This window comes from Neomonachus schauinslandi, chromosome 16 (genome assembly GCF_002201575.2).
Source record: "Neomonachus schauinslandi chromosome 16, ASM220157v2, whole genome shotgun sequence".
In the NCBI taxonomy this organism is placed as follows: domain Eukaryota; kingdom Metazoa; phylum Chordata; class Mammalia; order Carnivora; family Phocidae; genus Neomonachus; species Neomonachus schauinslandi.
In genome coordinates this window covers 2,381,190-2,405,885 of record NC_058418.1, presented here as the reverse complement: position 1 = coordinate 2,405,885, position 24,696 = coordinate 2,381,190, and the positions used below count along the sequence as shown (strand labels likewise).

Sequence of the window (24,696 nt, the reverse complement as noted above, 5' to 3'; positions counted from 1 at the left end):
CCGCTGCCGCGCCCGCGCCGCCCGGCCCCCCCGGCCCGCGGCCCTCCTCCTCCAGCGCCGGCTCCTGAGTCGGAACCCTGCTGTTTCCTCTGCCCTTTCCGTCCGGGCCACACTTCCCTATTCGGTTCTCACGGCTCCCGGGCCTTCCCACTCGGAGCAGGTGCGTCCACGAGCCGCGCCCCCCTTCCCTGTCCACCTGCCGCAGGCCCCGGGCGCAGCGAGGCGGGCCTGGTGCCCAGGAGCGGAGCGCAGGGCAGGGGCGCCAGGCGGGCCCTGGATCCAGAGGAGGCTGAAGGAAGGAGACAGGAGCTTGTCCCTAGGAGACCCCTCCCCAGCGGGGGAGAGGGAGCGGAGGGGTGATGGTCGTGACAGGATGGACCGGGCCCTGCTAGTGGGCTCCTTGGTCTCGCCCCTCTCTGCGGCGGGGAAGGCACGTGATGGACAGAGATGCCTGCTCCTGGGAAGCACTGTGGAGACTACAGTTCACCAGCATCTGGAGAGTAATAAAGTTGTTGATGAGAGGTGCCGACCGGAGTCCCAGGTTCTGTGTAGCGGCCCCCCACCGACTCCCCATGGCATGGGGGGCCCTGGGCACCAGTTCCTGGCCCTTGAGCCTGGAGAGGAGGTGGTGGGAGATGGGTTTCATCCAGCCCACCTGGGGGTCCAGGGGCAGGTGTCTCCACTGCTGTCTTTAGAGGCCAGAACGAGGCTCGAGGGAGGCACTGGCTTAGTGCCAGACCGACCAGGGTTCTAATCTCAGCCTGTGGCTTCCTGGCGCACGAGTCTCGAGTCTCGGTGTCTACATCTGTAAACAGCAGTGGTCCCCACGCCCATTGCTAGAGCCTTCCTTGGAGGAGGCCCCCAAATACCAGTATCAGTAAGTCTTGGGGAACCCATTTTGCCAAGAGAAGAATCCGATCTCTTGGAGAGGATGGGGTATGAGCTTGGGAGCCATGGGTCTGGGACCCCGTCAGAGGGGGAGGGACTGGGGGTGGCTCACGGTGGAGTGCAGACCCTGGCCTGCCTCATCAGCTCCCCCGCCCCCCGCCTTGTCCTCGGTTCAGCACAGTCCTGGGGTTCAAACCCTGGTGTTTTCTCTTGAAGATGCCGTTGCGCCTGACGGGTCTAGGCCCCGGCCGCAGGGAGTCTGGGAGGGTGACTAGCTGGACTGTCAGGTATCTGTAGCTAGAGGCTGGCTCCCCCTTCCAACACCTGTGGGGCAGAGCAGTTCCCAGACAGCTGAGGGAGGCTTGGGTGCCAGTAGTCTCAAGGAATGCCGCGAGTCTGCCGCGGTGCCCTGGACCAGCCCCCAGGTGTCAGCACCCACCGTGTGAGACAGGTGGCAAGGGCAGGTCGGAGGTCCAGTGGAGCAGTGAATGCAGACTCCCTGCTTGCCGGCCCGAGCCCCCACACCGCCCGCGTCACAGCCGTGCCACCGTGCCCCCTGTCCAGCAGGGGGAACCGCTTGGAGAAGCCGCGTCTGCTGCTGCAGGACCTCTGGAGGCGGGGTGGGCCGGTGATAACGGGACGAACTGCTGCTGGCTGTGGGTCAGGCCCTCTGTCAGCGCCGAAATCCGCCGTCTCGTTTATCAGAACAGTCCAGCGAGGCTGTCCCCATCACACAGATGGGGAGACGGAGGCACCGGAAGGGTAAGTGGCTGCGACCCCGCTGGCCCGGCGCGCGCTCATCACGCAGCGGTCGTGGCGCCTCCGCCACCCCCGCAAACGCGGCTTTGGCTGGTGAGGCTCCGCCCCTTCTGACAAGCTCTCCCGGACCCTGGTTTCCTCTGGGGAGCCCTCGACACACACCGCCTCCGTCAGTGTGGACTGATGATGACGGTGTCCCGCACTCACGACGCCAAGTACCCCTGAGCCCAGCTCGTGGTTAGGGTTGGCGGTCAGGTGCTTGGGGCTTCGGTGCCCGCCACGGCGCGCACGCTTCTGGCCAGCTTCCACGTGTGTCCCACCAAGACTTGGGGGGCAGCCCCCCGACAGGAAGAAGATACGGGAAGGCTGAGACAGAAGGACCCTCCGCAAGGGCAACAGGAGGCTCGGTGCCAGCTGGTGGGGGTGCAGAGTGCTGCGGACAGGACCCCCCAGCGGCCCTCCGCCCTGCCCCCAGACTCACCACGGCCACAGGTGTCCATCTCCCTGATGTTGCTCGGGTGGCAGCGAGTGGGAGCGACCCAAAGTCCATCCCCGGGAGAGTGGGGAAGAGGGGGTGTGCCCACATTGCTCGGGAAAAGCCCAAAACTCAGAAATAAGAACATTCAACGGTGCCTCCTTATGAAATCATGCAGAGCATTAAAGTCCTTCCTGAGGGTCATCTTGTAAATGAAACCGTGACTAACAATTGTTTGGAGGCCGCCATTTAGCACTCCTGCCAAGTTCGAGGTTAACTTGCACAAAGCTGGTTCGTGTGACTATTTTTGTTCACTCCGATAGACAAGATAGCCCCAGGTGTTAGGGTTCACTGTCCTGCGGGTCATTAACCAGTGTGGACGCAGCAGCCTTGATCTCCCGCACTCTCCCACCAACCAGACGGTCCCGGTTCTTGCATTCCTCTTCCCAGCGAGGTCTGGCATTCTGCTGGTCGACCATGAATGAGCCAAACAAAATAGGGCTTTGCACAGACCAGCAGTGATGGGGAGCCAAGGAAGGAAGGTATGCCGGTCGCAGACTCCGCAGGTGAAGAGAAGCAAGCAGGTAAAACCAGCAGTGTGACCCTGCCCATTGCCACTGTGATGAGGCTGGGTCACCTCAGAGCCCCCGTGACAAGCCACCTTCTCTGCAGTCCTATGTCCATCCACCAGCACCACAGACCAGGAAGCCTGGACTGTGGTTCTGGACTTCCCTGCTTCCTCCTTAAGCGACAAGGAGCAACACTGTTGCCTGTCGTGGTCCCTGTGGGAACTTGCAGGAGGCCAGAGGCTCCAGTCAGCCATGTGGGGGGTTTCCCTCCTGCTTCATCACCTTGGGGTCCTGACATAGCAGCTCTGTGGGGACCCAGTGGGGGTGAGTTGGTTTCTCCTGGGGCTCCCCTCGGCTGCTGCCTCCTCACCCCTCCCTTGTCCCCAGTTAAAGGGAGTCAGCACATCAGGTGTGAACCCCAACTCTGCCCCTTACCTGTTTGTGAGGAGGTGAACCACAGGAGTGCCCTGGTCCCTCCTTATCGTCATCTCTACGGCAGGTGCCTGCTCACTGGTTCCCTGAATCCATTCTGATTTCACTTCCAAAATACACCCTGAGGCTACTTCCTTCATCTTCATCACCCCTTGCTAAAAGCTTCCTTCCCGGCTCCCGGTGACAGCACGAGGGTGTGAGGAAGAGATGAGGAAAGAGATGGGGGTTAGCTATCGGCAAGCAAAATCAACCTAAGACAAGGTGCCCATTCTCAGACGAGTCTGGGCCTTTTGTCACCACAGTGGCAGGGTTTCGAGAGTGAGCAAGCAGAGCAGAAATGAGCAAGACCTTGTGGGGCGTAGGCTTGAAGACAGCACCTCTTACTTCCGCCAGGTCTTCTTAGCCAAAGCAAGCTGCAAGGCCAGCCCGTATCCAAGGGTGAGGAGAAAGCCCCCACGTCCTGATGAGGAAGTCGTAGAGTCTCATTGTAAACGGTTTGGATGTGGGAAGAGGTGGGGCCCCCAGTGCAATCCCTCTGGTAAAAACTCCATTTGTTCAGAAATCTCATGAGCACCTGCTGTGGCCAGGTCTGGTATCAAGTGGCCCTTGGAAACAGCAGTGAACGAGTCCGTGTCCAGCTCAGTGGATACGAACAGTCCAGGGCATGTTTGGGGGGCAGACAGTGGAGACTGGAGAGTCAGGAAGGTCGGAGGAGGGGCTTGGGTGAGGCCTGGGGAAGACAGGACAGTAGAGGGAACAACCAGATCCAAGGCCCTGGGGCAGAGAAGGCCTGGTGCTAGGAGGAGGCCAGTGAGGCTGGAGCGAGGAGGGAGGGGAAGATGAGTCATGAAGGTGAAGGTCTGGGCAGATGTGAGAGCTGAATTATATTTTCAGCATGCTGGGAAGCCCCTGGAAGGCTTGGGGCAGGCACTGCTTTATCCTGTTTGTATTTTAAATGCAGTATTTTCGCTGTCGTGTGGAAAACAGGTGGAAGAGGGGGGAGAGGATGAAAGCAGGAGACTCAGAGGCGTTGCTCAGAGTCGATAAGATGCAGGTGAGGATGAATCCCTTCTGGGAAAAGTACAAAGTGTCTTCCACGTCCTTACTTGTGACCTTGGATCCAACCATGTCCCCTCTTCTTCAGTCATGCAAACGGGGATTAGTAGTACTTTGGGACATGGCTTCGTGATGGTTAAGCAAATAGGCTCCAGAGTCCAAATGCCTGGGTTTGGATCTGGTTATTTACTAGCTGTGCAATCTTGGGAAAGTTACTTAACCTCTCTGAGCCTCTGTGTTTGTCATTGGTTCAGTGAGGGTAATATCTACTGCATAGGGTTATCAGGAGGATTCAGTGAGGTCAGGCGCACAATGTCCTTAGCACATCATGTGGAGTCTAGTTAGTGCCTGTGATTACTATAAATATGATTATGATATTTGATGAAGGCACCTTTCCACAGTGGGTCCCTTCCTAGCCTGCTTCCTTACGACGCAGAGTCTCAATACGTAATTGTTCTCATAACAACTCCGTGAAGATATTATTATTATTAAAGATTTTATTTATTTACTTGACAGAGAGAGTAGCCGAGGGAGAGGGAGAAGCAGACTCCCCGCTAATCAGGGAGCCTGAAGTGGGGCTCAGTCCCAGGACCCTGGGATCATGACCTGAGCCCAAGGCAGACGCTCAACCAACTGAGCCACCCAGGTGCCCCTATTTTTATTATTTTTTTAAAAAATAATTTCTAAAGATGAGGAAATTGACAGTTGGCTACTTAGGAAGTGGCAAAGCTGGGATTCAAACTCGGGCACATCTGGTCCTGAAGCTCTCTTTCCATGTCCCTTTCTTACTTGGAAGAAACACCGAGCAGCCCCAGGAATGAGAGATGCCAGGACCCTAAGGCATCAGAAGTGCTGAATTCCAGGGCGGGGAGCTAGTGAAAAGCCACTGCATATGCCCCCTTCCCATCACAGAGCCAAGGGAAAGTCTCAGATTCATCTTTTAATCTTGAGCATCAGAGGGCTTCTAGGGCAGGGGGTTCCAAATGACAATGACAAGGGGTCCGAAGAGGTTGCAGAAACAGGTGAAGGAGCTAGAGGTACCCGATAGGGATTGGTGAGGTCTGTGGTGAGCTGGCAAGAACACACTCTATCAAAAGCTGCTCCTCAGCCCCGGCTGGTGGCTGCCCACTGGAGACTTGGACCCAGTGTTTACAGACCTCCGACACATTGACAGAAGCCAGAGATCCAGATCTTTATGTGGAATTCCTGAACTCTACACACCGGTGACTCAGCCTGCAATTCTTCCAAAACACTGCAGAGGAACCAAAACAGATGAAAAAAAAAAAAAAAACACAAAGCAGACAAGCTGACGCACCCAAAGCATGCTCAAGGGTCTGGTTGGGGCTACCCCTTTGCAACATCTGACCTGATTCCTCAGCTCACCAGTGAAGTGATGGAGTGTGACTGTCCCAAAACTACATGGCGGGGCAGTGAAATGTGAGGATGTTGGAGAGAGTCAGGGTGACTGAGTCCTTCCTTCCGGGGGTGTTGGGGTGGGATGAAGTTGTGGACACAGGAGTGGGGAACACAGAGGTGTTGGACCAGCACTGATCTTTGGGTTATGGGCAGGAAAGGGAATGGGGTCTTAGGCACCTGGGTGGCTCAGTCGGCTGGGTGTCCAACTCTTGGTTTCGGCTCAGGTCATGATTTTAGGGTTGTGAGATTGAGCCCTGAGTTGGGCTCCATGCTCAGTGGGGGGTCTGCTTCCCCTCTTCCTTTGACCCTCCCCCCGCTCACGTGTACTCTCTCTCTCTCAAATAAATAGAAATAAAATCTTAAAAAGAAAAAAGTCCCCAACCCCAAGCGATAGCATTACTGTGTCCTTTAGAGAATTAATTGTAATCCCTTAATTTCAGTCCAAGATAATGAAGAACTGGTTGAGGGACACTTTGAATATTCAGCACAATGGACAGAGGCGATTGCTCAAAGCTGAGCTCCAGGAAGGAAGGATGCTTAGGACCCGACTCCCCCAAACCCATTTTTACCTCCTTTCTCAGATGGGAAGGAGAAGAAAAGCTTTCATGCAAGACTGTTTCTGAACTGTACAAGGACTTCCAGTTCACTGCTTTGTTGTGCGATGTGAAGGGATTTCTTGGTAAGATTGAAAAGATAAACATGGGTCTAAATTTTTAGACCTTAGGAGGGTTTTATGAATGCCAAATTGCTGGACTACAGAGGGGGTGAGCATGGGTTTGTAGAGCCTGCCTAGCTCAAAAGGGGTAAAATTTGAATGTATATTTAGAAAGAAGTCCCTTTCTCCGTGATACACCTCAAACCATCATGGTAACCAGAGTTATTAACAAGAAAGACACAGGGCGCCTGGGTGGCTCAGTTGGTTGGGCGACTGCCTTCGGCTCGGGTCGTGATCCTGGAGTCCCTGGATCGAGTCCCTGGATCGAGTCCCTGGATCGAGTCCCTGGATCGAGTCCCTGGATCGAGTCCCGCATCAGGCTCCCTGCTCGGCAGGGAGTCTGCTTCTCCCTCTGACCCTCCTCCCTCTCATGCTCTCTGTCTCTCATTCTCTCCCTCTCAAATAAATAAATAAAATCTTTAAAAAAAAAAAAAAAAAAACAAAAAACAAGAAAGACACAGCCTGCCATGGCCATGTCAAGGTCTTGCCCCATCTTCTTTATCATCTTTTAGCTCATTTTATTTTATTCACCCTATTTTTCAGTCTACTGTGTTGCAGACTCTGAAGGAAGGGAGCCATCCATGTAGTATCTGGCGGGAGCATTCCAGGCAGAGCCCAAAGCAGCTCTCTCTCTGTCCGTTGCTGTCAGTATGCTACCCGCTTTTCAGTTCCACTAATATTATCCATGCCCCTACAAGGAGAGCAGAAGCTAGAGAGACACAGCCCACCCCACTAACACAAAGGAGCCCATCCTCTCCTGTGAAACCACCCCTGCACCATTTTCCACACGCCCTCCGATTCAGAATCAAGGGAGGCTGACACATCTGCACTCCTAAAATTTTCTGCAACTTGATATCTACTCACCTTTTGAAGGCAAAGACGTGCTTTTCCACCTTTCCCCACGCCTGCTTTTGTCGGTCATCTCCAGTGACGCTGGCCCATGAGTCAGCCACACCACCCGAGTCTGTGCCCTCGACACCGTGACGGCCACTGGCCCCACTCTGTTCTGGCTCTCCTTGGCTTTGCACAGAAACATTCTTAAGGCAGTCCACTCTGAAATTCCCCTTTCTGACCCCAGATTCCTATCCTGTCATTTCAGCATCTTGATCCTTCTGATATCACGATTCCAGCTTCACCAACCCAACCCCCTTGAAAATCTGAGCATTCAGTGAATCCTGGGTCAGTAATTCAGGTAAGTCTTTCTCCTGCAACATCGGTGCTTAGTGCTGCCCAACGCTCTCCATAACCTCCCCCGACAACTGCAACTCTTGGATGAGATGGGTACTCCCCGTGGTGCTGCAGGAACCACAGACTTGTGCTCTCTGGCTGAAAGACAGCTGGGAAATAGACCTCAAGAACCTCAAAATGTGTATAACTTTTGACTGAGTTACCTTTCTTCTAGGATTTGAGACTAAAGAATTAATCAGACATGGGGCGCCTGGGTGGTTCAGGTAGTTAAGCATCCGACTCTTGATTTTGGCTCAGGTCATGATCTCAGGGTCGTGGGATTGAGCCCCGCATCAGGCTCCGCACTTGGCAGGGAGTCTACTTGAGATTCTCTCTCTCCCTCTGCCCCTCCCCCCTGCTCGTGCTCTCTCTCAAAAATAAATTTAGAAAAGAAGAATTAATTAGACGTGTAGGAATATTTATGTACTGCGATGCTCATTGCCTGCTTCATATGATTGAATGCATGCCTAACGCAGTGGTTAGGGGTGCCCGCCAAAGAGCCAGCCAGTCTGGTCGAAGCTTGCCTCTGTGCCCTGGGAGATGTGTGATCCTGGGCATGTTACTTCAGCTCTCAGAACCTACATTTCCCCCTCTAAAATGAGATTGTATAGTACCCATTTTATAGGGCTGTTTCTCAGATTAAGTGAGATCCAGATACAGATGCCTGGCATAGAGTGAAGGTCTGATACAGAAGCTTTCATTTCTGTCATCCAGTTAACATTGCTCTGCAAACGTTTGTCCCATTCCCTGAACTCTGAGGAGCAGCGTTAATCTAATCTTAGATGCAAATGTCCTCTCTGACCCTCTGTGTCTTTTTCTTCCTGTCTGTTGTTTTATCTGTCCGTCCACCCATCCACGTAGATATCTAACTATGTAGCTACCTAGCCATATCTCCCATTTTTGAGTACTCCCTAATTAGCAGGCACTGTTCTAAATACTTTAAATATGAAGCCACTTAATCTTCACAAAATTCTGTGAGGAAGTTACGATTAAGGCCCTATATTGTTACTTAGCTAGGTAATTTTCAATTATCTTTCATTTCTATCTGTCTATCATATCTGTCTATCAATTATCTCTATCATCTATCAATCTATCATCTATCCATCCATCCTTCTATCTATCAATTACCTCTATCATCTATCATCTATCCATCCATTCTTCTATTATATCTATCTACCTATCAATTATCTCTATCATCTGTCTATTATATTTATCTATCGTTATTTCTATCACCTATCTATTATCTCTATCATCTACTAATTATCTCTATTATCTATTATCTCTATCATATTTCTATTATCTATCTATCAATCATCTATCTATCATCTCTAATTCTCTGTTTTTTCTCAACTCTGTCTCTCAGTTTACAACCTTCATCCTTTGGACGCTTAAACATGTCATCAGTTGGGGGCAGGCTGAATCGTCCTCCCTCATTTCTTCAAGTACTTGATGGAAAACAACTGGGATGGGCAAACTGCTCCTTTGGATGCTAATGTGTGTTCCCCGCAGAAGCAGAATGAGTGTGGAGAGTGGGGGTGGGGGAAAGCCTCTCCCTGGATTTGCTCTTTTTCAAGTTCCTGCAGCTCATAATCACCAAAGCACGTGTTCTGCCCCGCTGCAGATGAGAGCATGGAGGACGAGCCGCCTTCGGCACCTTGGCCTTCCATGCCCACCTGGTGACAACTGGGGACAGAAGGGCGGAGGTGGGAGGTGTAGTCTCTCAGGAAGTGTTCAGAGCAAGTTCTAGAAATCCGACTCACCTAGCCGAACTCAAGACGTTTTCTGATTTCCGTTTCAATTTCTTCTCAGCCCTGTTGGCTGTTGTTCAGTTTCCACGTGTTTGTGAACTCTCCAGTGTATCTGGTGCCACACCCTCGTGGTCGGGGAACACACCCAGTTGTGCTAGGCACAGTTCTGCAAATCCGCCGTGCCGAAGTTGGAAGTGCAGGAACGGGGTGACTTTCAGATCGGTGTGACTCAGTGGCTCAGAGCTACCCCAGTGCAGTTTCTCTGTCTTCCCATCCTGCTTTCTGTGCTTCAGGGTCAGCCCTGCATTTCGCTCCCCCTCACGGTGGCGACAGAACATCTGCTGGGGCTTTGGGCTTCTTTCTAAGGAATACCTACAGAGGAATACATATCTATCTAGAGATGTGCTTTCAGAAACGCTCTCAAAAGACTGAAGAAACTACACCATGTTGTCTCAAAGGATCTCCCCACAAGACACCAATTACAGACGGACAAAAAGTAACTTTGCAGTGGAGACATCTGGCCAACTCCGCCTTAATCAGGCGATGAAAGTTCACCCCCCCCAGGAGCCGGCTGAGCTGATGTGCCAAGCTCGCATGGCGGGACGCACCCAGAAGGACGTAATTTATACGTCACCACCCTGATCACTTCTGCGGCTTTCCTGCCCAACATGCATAACCCAAATCTAATCACGAGAAAGTGTCAGACAAACCCAAATCGACAAGAGGCATGCCACAGAAGAGCTCACTGGGACTCACAAAAATGTCACGGAAAACGTCAAGGTCATGAAAGATAAAGTAGAGACAATCTTCTAGTTGTAAAGGGCACTGAAGAGGCATAGAGTGGGGGTGTTTCTTTTCTTTGTTTTTGTTTTTGTTTTGCTGTAAAAGGCATTATTGGAACAATTGGTAAAATTTTAAGAAGGTCTTAGCTTAGATATTAGGACAGTGTCAACGTTCGTTTTTACAACGTTGATAATCCTACTGTGGTCACATTAGAGACTGTCCTTGTTTTTAGGAAGACGCGTGGAAGAATTTAGGGGTGAGGGGGCATAAAGTTTACAACTTATTCTCAAACAGTTCAGAATATTTATATGTGCGTCTGTGGAGAGGAGAGAGGTGGAGGTAGGATCAAGGCGTCAAATGCAGAAAAATGTAAACATTTGGAGAATCTGATTATTGGGGAATTATTTGGACAATTTTCCTGTAAGTCTAGAATTATTGCAAAGTAAAAAGTTAAAAAAGGAAGACCTTTTTTTTTTTTTTTCCCAGAAGCCCCAGCAAAAATCTTTTCTGCTTTCAGTGGTCAGAATATTCGGGTCATTGGCTCATTGGACTGTGGACAGGGACCCAATACATTCAGGCTCTCGATACCTCCCTTTGGAAGGAAAGAGGAAGGATAAGCTTCGACCTCAGTCTCCTGCCATCCCCTCCGGGCCAGGAATGGGCGAACATCCCCCATAGCATTGAAACACATACAAGAACTGTGGCTATTTAGCTAAAACCCAGCAGACTCCTCACCAATACGACCAAATAAACGTCGGACGGGAAACTTGCAGTGTCCACCTAGCGAAGGGGCCTTCGTGTCCACGTTTCCGAACCATGAAGAGGGATGTGGGCTCAAGGCAGACAACGGGCTCAGTCACAGAAATGCGAAGAAAGTGGCATTTCTTGCACACCTTAGTTTTTTTGTTTTTTTCGCATGAGATTGGGCTCCCTTCATTTATTTTTCCAGAACAGGTTAAGTGAGGAAGCGAGGGCTGGTGATTCTCTTTCCTCTGACTCTCCCCCAGTCTCCAGGTAACCACCTCTGGGCTTCCAGCTTTGTCCTTCCCTCCGTCCCCTGCGAGCACCACCCCTCCACCTTCATGCTCTTTCCCAGCAAACCATTTACACCTTCCTGCCACTTGTCCCCGCTTCTCCTTCAGAGGAGAAATGACGGATGCCCGGAAATGAAGATGGGAGCAAACCAGGATCTTTGTGGTCTCACTCGACCCCTGTCCAGGGCCTTCGTTTTATGATTGAGATGAGACCGCTCCCTTCCGTGGGGGTGGGGGAGAGAGGAGGCGATGGAAAGAAGGCACTGATGAGCCACAGGCCCTGCCTGGCAGAGAGGGGGGCGCCGTGTCCGGCGAGGACCAGTACTTTCAGAAAGCAAAGGGCAGGTGGACTAGTCCCTCCTTGATTCCGGGGTTCCTTCCTCTGGAAAACTGCTTATCTCTGGGGCCAAGAGGGAGAGAAGCAAAGACACAGATAAATTAAAAACCAGAAACAGGGTGGGAGATCACACACAGAGCTTTTGTTCATCCCACAAATACTGACTGAGTTCCAGGCACTGTTCTGGGCCCTCTGGCAGGGTTTCTCAGCCTCGGTGCCACCGACCTCTGGGGCTGGATCGTTCTCTGCTCTGGGCCGTCCTGTGCGTTGCAGGATGTGGGGCAGCGTCCCTGGCCTCCTCTCCCTGGAGGCCAGACGCACCCCCAAGTCACGATGCGTGGCCAAATGTCCCCCGAGGAACAAAACCACCCTGGTGGAGCGCCTCTGGGCTCCAGGCACCATGAGGAGCAAGATGCGTTGCCGCCCCTCGCTGAGCCTGTTTCCCAGGGAGGGCGAGACGCTCAACAAACAAGGAAAGACCCAAACAGGTGCATCGTGCAGGACAGAAGCAAGGGACACAGCAAGAGAGCCCTGAAGGCGAGCAGAGACTAAAGAGAACCCAGCGCCGCCGCAGGGACAGAAAGGGGGCGTGGATAGAAATGGGGTTCGCGGCCCGGACACACGCAGACCCAGGCTGGGGGGATACTTGAATAAACACAGGGCCTGAGACACAAGTCACAAAGAAGAGGCACAGAAAGGGGGGAGGGAGGGCAGCCTATACATCTCAGAGCGGAGCACCTGCAAGGGGAAACTGAGGTGAAGCAGAGAAACATTTCCCTGCAGGGAGCGTCCTTGCTCTGACCTCACAGGCCAGTTCATGAAAGCCCTTCCGTGCACAAAGCCTCACTCCCACCTCCATCCTTGGTGCTCTCTCCCGTCTTCCCCCTAATTGCTGACCCCCTCTCTCGCCCCTGCTCTTCCCGCCTCCCTGCTCCTCGGGAGGCATAAAAGCTGCAGTCGAGGAGCTGGGCCCCTAGAGAGCTGGGGAGAGCTGCCGACTCCGGTGAGGTGAGGTGGGGAGGGCATGCAAGGGTGTGGGGGGGCCCCGGAGAAACGGGACATGCTGATGGGGAAGGCAGGGGCAGGCACAGGCTGAAGGATCGCCAGGGGTGAACACCTCTGTGGTTCTTGAACCTTGGTCACTCGTGCGCCTGGGGTTTTGGGGGACCATGTTTTACCTGTCCGGTGTCCTATCGCTTACCTTCCGGGCTGTACCTCAAGCAACGCTCTCGCTTTACTTAAATAAACGTGCTCCAGAATGGAACGCCACAAAATCGGCTGTAAACTCAGAAGTGTCCATTTTATTTTTCTGTCATGTATTTAAGGCAGGAAGACACAGAAGTTCATCTCTGTTGCGTGATACGGTATTGTGCATTTACAGTTTGTTAGAAGTCGGACAGAGGGAGACGAACACTGCATGATCTCACTTCTGGGTTGAATCTGGAAACAACCACTCGGGGAACGAGATCAGATGGGGGGTTAGGCAGAGGCGGGGTTGGCCCGAGCGCTCAGGTGTAAGGTGCTCAGGTGTAAGACGCGGACGTGCTGGGGACCAGACGGACGGCACGGTCCCCGTAGTTGACACTGCCGTGTGGCATCTTTGCAAGCTGCCCAGAGAGAGTAGATCCCAAAAGTCCTCAACGTGAAGAGAAAATTTTTGTTGTGACTAGACGAGGTGACAGATGTTAACTAAACTTACCGAGGAGACCCTTTTCCCACTGTACACGTTAAGTTGTCATGCCACACGCCTCAAACTTACATGGTGTCGGATGTCCATTAAAGCTCAAGAAAACTGGAAGAAAACATATGTCAGGAGGACAGAGCTCATGGTAACAAAACAAACAAAAACCTAAATCAAACAAGCAAAAAATCGCAAGCAAATGTTTGACGGTGATGGATATGCATACCACCCTGATGATGGTGGTGGAATCGGGTGTATGCATGTGTCCAGATTCATCCAGAGGTGTATGTTCAGTGCATGCCATTTTTTTGTATAGCAGTTATACCTTAATGACACTAAAAATATATAAATACACTCATCACCCTCTCTTGGCAGCATCCTGTAGCTCTAAGCGTCCACCCCTCTGGCCCTCAGATGGCTCCCTCTGTCCGTCTGGTCCTGCTTCTTGCCGTCTTGCTCAGCCTGGGGGAGACTCCTGCCTCTGTACCTGTCCACCAGGTGAGACCTCCCTCCCCACCTGCAACGTCCCCAGTCACTGCCCTCCTAGAAGAGCTTTCTGATTCTCCTGGCTGAGCCAGGAGCCACGGACTGTGGGGTGCCTTGGCCCCGGGTGCGGGTGGGAGCCGGTGTGGGTTAGGACACCTGACCCAGGGGTCAGGAAGCAAAAATGTCCTAAGGATTAGCATTGCCCAGAGGTACAAAAAGATGCCTTCAGAGAGCTCCCGGTCATTCTAAGTTGTTAGGTCACCAAGGACTGGGCCCTGCCCCTAGGGTTTCTGCCAACCCCTGGCTGATGCTGCTGGCCTCCGGGCCACATTCGGGGAGCCCCTGAGTGGGTACATGGACTGTGGAGACCCGGGTGAATTCGGAATGCTGGTGCTGTCACTTTTTAGCTGCATGACTCCTGGCAAGTTGCCTAATTAATCTCTCTGTCCCTCCGAGTTCTTCGTAAAATCACAGCACCACGAGGGTTACCTGAGTTCCTCCATGCCAGGTGCATTACCCGATCCAGAGGACCCAGGCTTGGCACTCCGCCACCCTGGGTTTGAGTCCAGCTGCCTGCCTTGCTGCCAGGGTCCTCTGCAGGCCATTTAAGTCTCTCGGAGCTTGCCGGGACCGGAGCCGGAGCCAGGCTGGGGGCGGGTAGCCTGCACTGAACCCCAGGGTCGCCCGCCCAGAAGGCACCCACACGGGGTTTCGTGGTCTCTTGTTGCCGTCTCGACACCTTTCATTGTGTTTGAGCAAGGGGCCCCATATTTTCATTTTGCCCTGCGCCCCCTTAAGTTATGTAGCCGGTCCTGCTTAGAACAGACACTGGCATGTAGAAAACCCACAGTGAGTATTAGTCGCTGTAATTGTCAAAGGAACACGCAGCTTGCCTGAAGCCATCCGGTGATGTCTCCTGGGTTTGAACCCGTGTGTGTGTGTGTGAGAGAGAGAGAGAGAGAGATTTGTGATGATATGCTGAGGCTTGTAGATGTGGTTTTTAAAGTCTCTCTTCATTCCGAGCTGCTACGTTTTAGGAAGCCTTCACTTTCCTCACTGGTGAAATGTGGATTAAGTGAACCCCCTGCCAGGCTCCTGGGAAGGTGGCAGCTGGCCCCTGTGGCCCCAGGCCTGGGGGACGCCTGCTGGCCTTTCTGCCTGTCTGAGTCTAGATCTCTCGGTCTCTGTCCAGGGGCGAGGAGGCTGGACCCTCAACAGCGTGGGCTATCTCCTGGGTCCCGGTGAGTGAGCCCGCTCTGAGCGCCATCCCCACCCAGTGCCTACCGGCGGTGGGTGTGCGAGCCTGTAAAGACCCTCAGCTCACGTTCCCTGCAGCCCACGGGTTTTCTCTCCAGACCCGTGTTGACAGTTAGTCTAGACGAGCGACGGGCACGTGGGTCCTGGAACCACAGTGCTGAGTTCAAATCCCAGCTCTGCCACTTGCTTGGTGTGCACGCCTTAGTTCCCTCCAACCTGACGATGGGTACAATGAGGCCCCTGCTGCACGCGGGCGGTTAGAACAATTCCTGTTGCCTCGGGGTGCCAGGTGACACTCGGCGGTTACTCTCCCCCCTTATGCCCCTCCATCCCGGGCTCCCCGTGTCCCCGAGTGCGTCTTCACTGTGCACTCCTTGCGTATGTGGTGATGCGGAGGGACAAAGCCGTACATCCCTGTGATGCTCAAAGCAAGGACCACTCGGTGGTCCAAGAAGACCCAGGCTCCCGGGACCGTGGGGCAGAGCAGCAAGGACTTGAGGTCTGGGTCCAGACGTAGGTGGGTTCGGCTCCCAGTGCTGCCCCTTAGCCGTGGGGAAACGTTGGGCGACTGACTGGACTCCTCAGAGCCACAGCCGCCTCACTTGGCCGTGCGGATGCTCGAAAGACTCGCTGTCCCACGGACTTAGTGGTGGTGCTCCGTGCAGGGAACAGCGTTACAGGATCGCTGGATTCCCTGTGTGACTGTTACCACGTCACAGACCACGGGCCCTGTTCTCCCCCACCCCCTCCCCAGTGCCCCACCTTCCCCGGAGCGCGGACCACGGAGGGAAGGAGAAGACAGCCCTGGAGGTCCTAGACCTGTGGAAGGCCGTTGGTGAGTGCGTGTGGGGTTCATCTGATCACCCTCCTCCGCCTGCCCACTGCTGGCCTTGGAAACCGGCCGACGTGGGCTCCATCCCTCGCTCCGCCACTTGCCGGTCGGGGGAGCTTGGGGAAGGACAGTTCCCGGCCACGTAATGTGTCTGAGATGCCCCCTCCTTGCCATCCACATCTCAAGGGAAAGAATCAGGGGGTGTGCGGGGGTTCAGACACCGACACCGGGGTAGGCACGCCGTGAATGCAGCCTGTGACCTGAACCAAATCTCCCCATTGTTGTCACCTACCAGGCAATTGCGCGTATCTGGGGCCAGTTTCTCACCCCGGGCACTGGTGCCCATGACTTCGCTGTGGGCCGTCCACGTGCAGGATGTTTAGCGGCATCCCTGGCCTCCACCCACTAGGTGGCCATAACACCTCCGAGTTGTGACAAGGACAGATGTCCCCACACATTACCAGATATCTCTGGGGAGGGGGAGGGAAGGGCAAAATGACCCAGGATGAGAACCCCTAAGTACCACGAATGCCAAGGAAATAAGGGAGCTATGGCCACGTTGCAAGCTACAAAGCTCCGAACCGAATGGCACGGAGGCGGGATGACTTTCGGCTTTGTTCCCAGATGGGCTCCCCTATCCCCGCCCTCAGCGGGCCTCCAAGAGGAGCCTGAGGGAGACCTTTGCCAAAGCAGAGACTGCAGGTAAGCGCGGGAAACATGGAGGAAACAGGAGCCGGGGACAGGAGCGATGAGGGCCAACGCTGAACGCCCACGCTGACCAGGATGGCTCATTTCTGCTCTACCCCTTCACCTCACACCCCGCTTCCGGGCCCAACACGCATTTCCCAGCCAATCCCAGATGTTTCCCAACCTGGCACTGCAGTGATGACCCCACTCCCAAACCTTGATCTCCCTAATATCAGCCCCCCAGGCCTTAGCTACAACACTGACCTCAAATCCTCACTTCCAAGTCTGACCTCTGTCTTTATTCCAGCCTTTAAACTCACTCTGGACCTTGTACTCATCTCTACTCATGCTCAAGCGAGTTCTACTCCCGTTCTGAATTCTGGTTTTCTTAGAACACCAGGTCCCTTTTACTCAAGGATCTTTGCACCAGCTGATGCCTCAGTCTAGAATGTTCTGTTTCCAGAGCTTTGCATGGCGAGAGCCTTCACATCATCCAGAAATCATTTTAGCCACCTCTTCCACCTTAGAGTCTCCCCTGACCATTTATCTGACATAAACCTACTTTTCCTCTATTCTTGTCATCTCATCTAATTTTCGTAGTGATGTTTGTCAGCATGTACATCTTTTTTGTATCCTGTACTTATCTGCTTGTTTTCTGTCTTCTCCCAATAAAGTCTAAGCTCCATGTGTATAGGGACCTTCCATGACTTGCTCACTGCCTACGCACAATGGTGCCTGGAAAATATGTGTTAAACGCATGAATTAAACTATCCAAGTGCAGGCTTCCCACCCAACTGTGACCTAAGTAAGTCAGCTTCGCCCACCTTCCTCCAGCTGGATCTTTACCCCAATTCCATCTCCTTCAACCCTAACCCTGTGTTTGGAAATGAACACCATGCTTTCATTCTAGCTCTACTAACCCATCTGGAAAGCACTGATTGGACATCTACCGGTGTTGGAGGTGACACACCTCCTGAGTTCATCAAGCCCCACACCAACCTTGGCTACCCTCTGTCTCTTGAAAACACCCACCCCCACCATGTGCCATCTTACATGGGGTGGAAAAGGGAAATATGTGGGTAGATGCAAAGAAAGGAAGGTAGAGCAAGAAGGAAAGAGGGAAAGAGGACAGGGAAGGCAATTGGACATGGGATGAACCAAAGCCGTCTTCCTCCTTGGTCTCCTTCCCAGCCTGGACTGGTTTGGGTGGTGGCGGTGAGCTTAACCATTCAAAATTCACCTCTTTCTCTCCCACAGATCTGGGCAAGCTCAGCGAGAAAGCCCCCAAGGAGGGAGATGCCCTGCGGTCCTAGATGTCTCCAGACCTCTGCTCTGCATCCATCTCCCCAGCTCCTCCTGAACCCCTGTCTAGCTCCCTCCACTGAGACTGAGATCCTGAAGTCAAGTCCCTAAATGTCACGCAGAAAATTTAGAGCATTGGGATAATTTTCTTAAAAGTCCCCAGGCTGCCTCAGGTTTCACTGATTTATCCTTGGAGTAAGTATAAAGTGTTGTTAACAAACTCAAGAATTAATTCTGGAGCCATTTAGGAGATGCAGGGTGATGAGGGAGTATTTCTGCAGTCCGTGTGAAGTAATTGTATTCTTTGGAATCATCCCAGCCCTAACACGAGCTATTGACTGATATGATATGAATATCCCATTTGCCTCCGAGAGTCTATGATGTCTTGACTCAAGAAGATTCTGCCAAGTAGCAGGCATGCCTTCCCTCCTTCCCCCACCCCGGCCCAGCGTCCTCCAGCTGGAAACGGGGAGAGGTACTCCGGAGCAGAGTGGAGAGAATAAAACATTTCCTTTCCAATCATGCATGATTTCTGTGTTAGCGTGGGAATTCGTGGCGGTGGCAAAGTCAAGGCTGAGAGGGTCAGGTGTGGGGTAATATATCCTGTTGGAGGCAGTGGATCTCGGATTATCTCATGAGCAAGCCTAATTACAATTCCATAGCTGGATACCTGACCTACTCTCTGTTCATGAGTTCGTTCGTTTTAAAACTTCTACATATTTTGAAGCTATGTTTTGCCATCATATATGTTTGTAAGTTTTGTAGATCTCTGGAGGAATCTTTTTATCATTACGTGATGCCTCCTTAATCCCTGTTAATGCCTTTTGCTTTTGGACCGATCTGGGGGGGGTCGCATGTCTGGTGCCTCGATGATTGTGGGTAGGAGGCTAGGTTCATCTGGGACAGTTGACCCAGTGTCTGCATGGCAGTCAGGGCTCTGGCCTTATTCTCTGGGACATTCCTCGAGGCCAAGCTGCTGTAACAAAGAGCCCCCCCAACACGCAGTAGCACAAACAAGATGCACATTTACTCTGCACCCACAGAACGGTCCAGAAGGAGGCAGTGTGGGGCTGGCAGGATGGCTCTGCCATCTTTGGCCATGAAGCTTCATCTCAGGGTCCGAGAGGGTTGCCTTACCACTTCTGTGAGGTAGGAGGCCAGAGGGGACACACCCGATTCTTCCAAAGAAAAGTCTTTGAAAGGCACGTGTGGTGTTTGTTCACACACCTATGCATGACTAGTCTTAGCCACAGGGAGGCTGGGAACCATCATCCCGAGCTGAGGGCACCTGCCCACTTAAGAACACAAAATAATGGAAGAGACGGATGGAGGTGGATGGATATTCAGTCGCACGATCTGAGTTGCCATCGTCCTTTGGATTTGCCTCTCTCTCAGCAACACCATGTGGCAGGGATCGCTCGCGCAGGATTCTGGCCTTCCCGGGTCTCCGGCCGTATGCAATCTAATATCAGAAATCTCGTTTTAAGCCCTTAGCAACTTTAAATAGCAGAATGGGAGGACAGAGGCAGCATCAAGCCCCAGGGACAAAAAAAGACCCAGGCCCTGCCTTGGAGGATCTCACGAAGGGAGAAACCAGAAAAATGAGTCGACAGATGCAGGGTAGGGACAAGGCTTTGAGATCAGGGGCACACAGGGACCAGGGCAAGGAGCCTCTGACCAGCTTTGGGAGGGCAGAGACCACTTGGGATGCTATAATCCTGGAAGGTGGTAAGAAGCAGTCACGTTCTGGATGTATTTCAAGGCAGGGCTGATAGGACTCCCCAGCGGACTTGCTGTGGGATTGAGAAAGCAGTCAAGGATGAATCCCTATTTTTTGGTCTAAGCAAATGGAGGGATGGAGATGCCCTTGAAGGTTATGGGAAGCATGCACAGGACAGGTTTTGGAGGAAGAGCAGGAGCTCGATCTGGGACACGGTAAGCTTGAGATGCCTACTGGATATGCAGCTGGGGGTGGGGGAATGGGAGTTGGATGTGCAAATCTGGAGCTCGGAGGAGGGGTGCAGAATGGGTATATAATTGGGAGCATTGTCAGTACTTAGATGGTACTCGAGAAGAGAAGGGGTCTAAGGGCAGAGCTCTGGGGATTCGATAGATTGCTGGTCCCGATGATGTTCAGAGACGAGGGAGAGAACAGGACGTGGAGTGTGGTTAAAGATGGCGGAGGCACTGTGGTTACTGGGGGTGACTAACTCACGGGTATGGCTTCGTGGAGTGTGTGGCAGAGGGTCGAGAGAATGTCATGGGGCCGAGGGCACTGGGCGTGGAGATATCCAAGAATTATGATAACAGTAATGTCCAGAGGCAGGAGCCCAGCCCTCCAGGGAGTGAGGGTGAATGCCTGAAGGACACTCAGAGGAGGCTGAGGGTGAGGGAATTCTCCTTGGAGAAGACATTTCAGGAGTTGGGAGGCAATGGGGGTATTGCAATAGGGGATATCCAGAGTCAGGTTATGTCTGGGGCCTGGGGGCTGAGGCGTGGCTTGGGGGAGGGCAACTAGCCTTCTTTGGGAAATGGACAAAAACATAGGTAAAAGATATATTGAGATGAGCCCTCGTGGCTCCGGGCAGATGATAAGTCTGAGAGCACAGAGGTGAGGGAGGAAGGGTTGGGGTCTTGTCCAGGTGCTGGAATTTTACCCATACTGATGGGGGCTTGGAGCCCCCCAGAGGACTGGTCCTAATGGGGCTCTTATCGCAATATACTCATACTACAAAAATTCCCCTTGTTCATCTTCAGTCCAAATGTACTTGTATATCCCAAATGTTGCATGGGACATACTTAACGCCAAAAACTGTTCGTGGCTGGGCATCCTGAATTTTCACTTGCCGACAGTCATAAGCCAGGATAGCTTCCTTCTCAGAGTGCCATTGGTACCCGACTGTCCAGGATGCAGGTCACTATCCCAGGGTGGCTGTGGGGTCAGAGTCCCATCCCTAGACATTACTCCTCACTCCTTCTCCCGGGCTTGGGAAGGAAAGGGCTGACCCTGCTCTGCCCAATCTCTCAGCACAGCTCAGCTGTCTCCCTCCCAGGCTGGAGGGCTAGGGCCACCAAGGGCCATTCTCTGGACTGGTCTTTGTATGTAGAGTGAGGGGGAAGCTGGACCAGAGCCCTAGAGCTGCCCCCACATCTCCCCTGCAGGGGGGTTGGGGAGGGGAGTGGGTCTTTGGAAAGGGAGAGGGATTTCCTGCCAGGTGCAAATTGCCCTCCATGTGTCCTGCTGACAATGACTGAGTCCTAATGAACAGAGACAGTTGCCTGGGCCCAGAGATCAGGTGAGGGACACAAATGAGTAAGGGGAGGGCCCTGGTCCCTCCTTAATCAAGTTTCCCAAACTGGTGTCTTAAAAATATTTAATTAAGGGGCACCTGGCTGGCTCAGTCGGTGAAGCATGTGACTCTTGACCTCGGGGTTGTGAGTTTGAGCCTCACAGTGGACATAGAGATTACTTAAAAATAAAGTCTTAAAAAATTAATTAAAAAAACTTTAATTGTGGCAAATACATGTAACATGAAATTTACCATCTTTTTTTTTAAGACTTATTTTATTTATTTTAGAGAGAGAGCGTCAGCAGAGGGAGGGTCCGAGGGAGGAGCAGGTTCCTGCTGAGTGCGGAGCCCGATGTGAGGCTCAATCCCAGGACCCTGAGATCAGGACCTGAGATGAAACCAAGAGTCCGATGCTTAACGGACTGAGACACCCAGCTGCCCCTGAAATTCACCATCTAAACCACGTTTAGGTGTCCAGTTCAGTGGCATAAAGGACCTTCACACTGTGCAACTGTCACCACCATCCACAGAGCCCTTTGCGTCTTGCAAAACCGAAAGTCTGCCCGCGTTGAAGGACCACTCTCCAGGAACCCGGCCCAGCTCCTTGGCACCGCAGTCCTGCTTAATGTCTTCAATCACAGCATCTGTCTTTTTGTGTCTGGATTGTCTCACTTATCATAATGTCCTCAAGCTTCATCCCTGTTGTGGGGTGTGGTAGGATTCTCTTCCTTTTAAGGCTGAATAATATTCCCTATCTCCTGGGTGCTTAAAAAAAAAAAAAAATCCTGTCGAAGCCCCACCCTAAACGGAGAAAATCAGACCAAATGATCGGAGGGTGGGGCAAAGCCATGGGTGGTCTTGTTGGCTGTGTTCCTGGTGAACGCTGGCTGAGAACCTCAGGTGTATCGAGTGCTTCCTTCCACTGAGGCCCCGATCTGAGGTTTTACTTGGTAGGATTACACCAAAGGCATGTGAACTGTGAATTAACCTGTCACTGAGGGTATTGGAGCTGGAACAGGTCAGTGTCTGGCTTACTGGATTTTGCCAGGTTTATCAGCTAGAGTCAGTACCCCTCTTCTGGGGTTTCTCAACCTCGGCACTCTGGACATTTCGGTTGGGATCATTTTTATGTGGGGCCATCCTGTGCATGATAGGATGTTGAGCAGCATCCTGGTCTCTGCGTCAAGATGGCAGGAGCACCCTCTCCCCAGTTGTGACAACCAAACACGTCTCTAGACATTGTTGAATGTTCACGTGGGGCAAAATTATCCTATCCTAAAGGATACTAACTCATGGGGCCAAATAAGGACACAGCTAATTAAAAAAAAATCAACAAAGAGGGGCGCCTGGGTGGCTCAGTCATTAAGCATCTGCCTTCAGCTCAGGTCATGATCTCAGGGTCCTGGGATCGAGCCCCACATCGGGTTCCCTGCTCAGCGGGAAGCCTGCTTCTCCCTCTGCCCCTCCCCCGACTTGTGTTCCCTCTCTCACTATCTCTCTGTCAAGTAAATAAATAAAAATCTTTATAAAAAAATCAACAAAGAATATAAAAGCTGGGTTACAGCTACTTTCAGAAATGGGGGTATTGCAACTGTTGTCCAAGAAATATAAATAAACATAAACATAAATCAGCAACACGAAGTAAGAATTTAAAAAATTTTTAAATGCAATGAATATTAATTAAGAAAAATATACAATAGCTGAAGGAACACCGCGGGTGGGAAATATGGCAGAACAGACACAACAAGAGAAATTAGAGAAGAGGAACAAAACATTGGAGACTCTTCCAGAAGTGAGAAAGCATGAAGAATCCAGGCCCTACTCAAGGGGAACACGAGAAGGGAGAGGAGGAAATATTTGTAAGAAATCATAAAGATAAATTTCATACGTTTAAAGATGAAAGAGCTCTCAGATCCATAGTGTTCCTTAGGCTGAACAGGAAAAATCTACATGTGGTCACAAACGAATGAATTTCAAAAATGCCTAAAAGAAAGAAAAATCCAAATCATTTCCGCAGGAAGGCTTATATGGCTTTCTGGTGGCAACACTGGGTGCAGATGACAATGCAGCAAATACTTTTCAGGAGTTGAAGGAAAACAATGTAAATCTGTAATTTTCTATCCAGGCAAATATTCGTCTCAATGGGGGGCGCGAAAGAAAAGTACCTCCGTACCAGTTATATGAGGTCATTTATAGTCGCAGAAAAAATTAGAAGATCTTAAGAAATAGTCCAGAACCTTGGATGTGTCACCTCTGTGTGTGTGTATGTATGTATCTACCTATATATCTATCTGTCATCTATCCAATCTATTTATCAGTATTTATATATGGAGCATCTACTGGGCAAACGCTGTTCTAGGTCCCAAGCATCAGCCTCAATGCTGACTCAGTAAATGGAACAGGGCACCAGATCTTATGAAGCTTGCAGTGAATACTGGGGAACACCAGCAATAAGGAAATATAAGCAAATAAATGCACAATATGTATGATGGTGGTAAATAATAAGAATAAGAATAAACCAGGCTCGGGTGCCTGGGTGGCTCAGTTGGTTAAGCGACTGCCTTCAGCTCAGGTCATGATCCTGGAGTCCCGGGATCGAGTCCCGCATCGGGCTCCCTGCTCAGCGGGGAGTCTGCTTCTCCCTCTGACCCTCCCCCTCTCATGCTCTCTCTGTACCTCATTCTTTCTCTCTCAAATAAATAAATAAAATCTTAAAAAAAAAAAAAAAAAAGAATAAACCAGGCTCTGGATGCCTGGGTGGCTCAGTCGGTTAGGAGTCTGACTCTCTGATCTCAGCTCAGGTCTCGATCTCAGGGTTGTGAGGTTAGGCCCCTGCATTGGGCTCCGTGCTGGGCGTGGAGCCTACGTGAAAATAAAATAAAATAAAATAGACCAGGTTCATGAAGGTTCTCTACTAGGGCAAGTCCAGGGGACAATTGGGCACCATGTGTGGACATTTCTGGGTGTCACAGCCGAGGGGTGCTCCTGGCATCCCGTGGGCAGAGCACATTCCAGTCCACGGAGCAAGACCCCGTGGACAAAGTCCCAGAGCAGAAGCACGCCAGGCTTGCTCAGGCAGCTGAGGAGGAGGCTGAGGAGGGGGCTGAGAAAGGGGGAGCGTGCAGGTGAGATGCTGAAGGCCTCTGGGTGCAGAGAAAGGACAAGGCTTCTCCTCCAAGTGCTCTGCAAACCATGGGTCGGTTCTGAAGGAGGGCAGTGAAATGTATGGCTGGGTTCTCGTCACAGAATCTGGGGCCACGGGGAACGCTGCCCTCGGGGGCAGGAGGGCAGAAGGGACCATTCTGGAAGCAGCAGCAAAGGTCCAGGTCCCAGAGAGATTAGAAGAGGCAGCAGAGAGGGGATGAGTGGTCAGATTCTGAATCCGATTTGGTGGCGGGTCCCCCATGTACTGGACTCAGGATGAAAGGGCAGAGTTTATGTGGCCAGAAAGCCACCATTCTGCTCCCAAGGAGTCTGAGGTTTGCAGGGTTTAGAGACTCTCTTGGGCCCCCAGAATCATCCAAAGCCAGGAGCCTTCCAATTCATCTGAAATGTTAACACAAAAAAGTTCACTATCTGAATGGACTTGCTATGATTTGATGGACACAGAGAGCTTCCAAAATTGTAACCCAGTCACGCCCAATCCCTGATTAAAATTCATGCGGTAACATGCAGACCCACCATTATAGCTTTTCAGAATTTATGAGATCTAATTCAGGGGG

General features: G+C 52.0%; 2 protein-coding genes across 5 annotated transcripts in view; one reads left to right on the top strand and one right to left on the bottom strand.

Annotated features, from left to right (window-relative positions):
• LOC110573734 (zinc finger protein 787) overlaps positions 1-24,696 on the bottom strand; it is a 182,790-nt gene that overhangs the window by 50,544 nt on the left and 107,550 nt on the right. The window lies entirely within an intron of this gene.
• LOC123323213 (galanin like peptide) lies at positions 13,333-17,695 on the top strand. Its single transcript, XM_044911316.1, has 6 exons — positions 13,333-13,374; positions 13,535-13,618; positions 14,799-14,847; positions 15,618-15,698; positions 16,320-16,397; positions 17,640-17,695. The coding sequence occupies exons 1-6, from the start codon at positions 13,333-13,335 to the stop codon at positions 17,693-17,695; spliced, it is 390 nt and encodes a 129-aa protein (XP_044767251.1).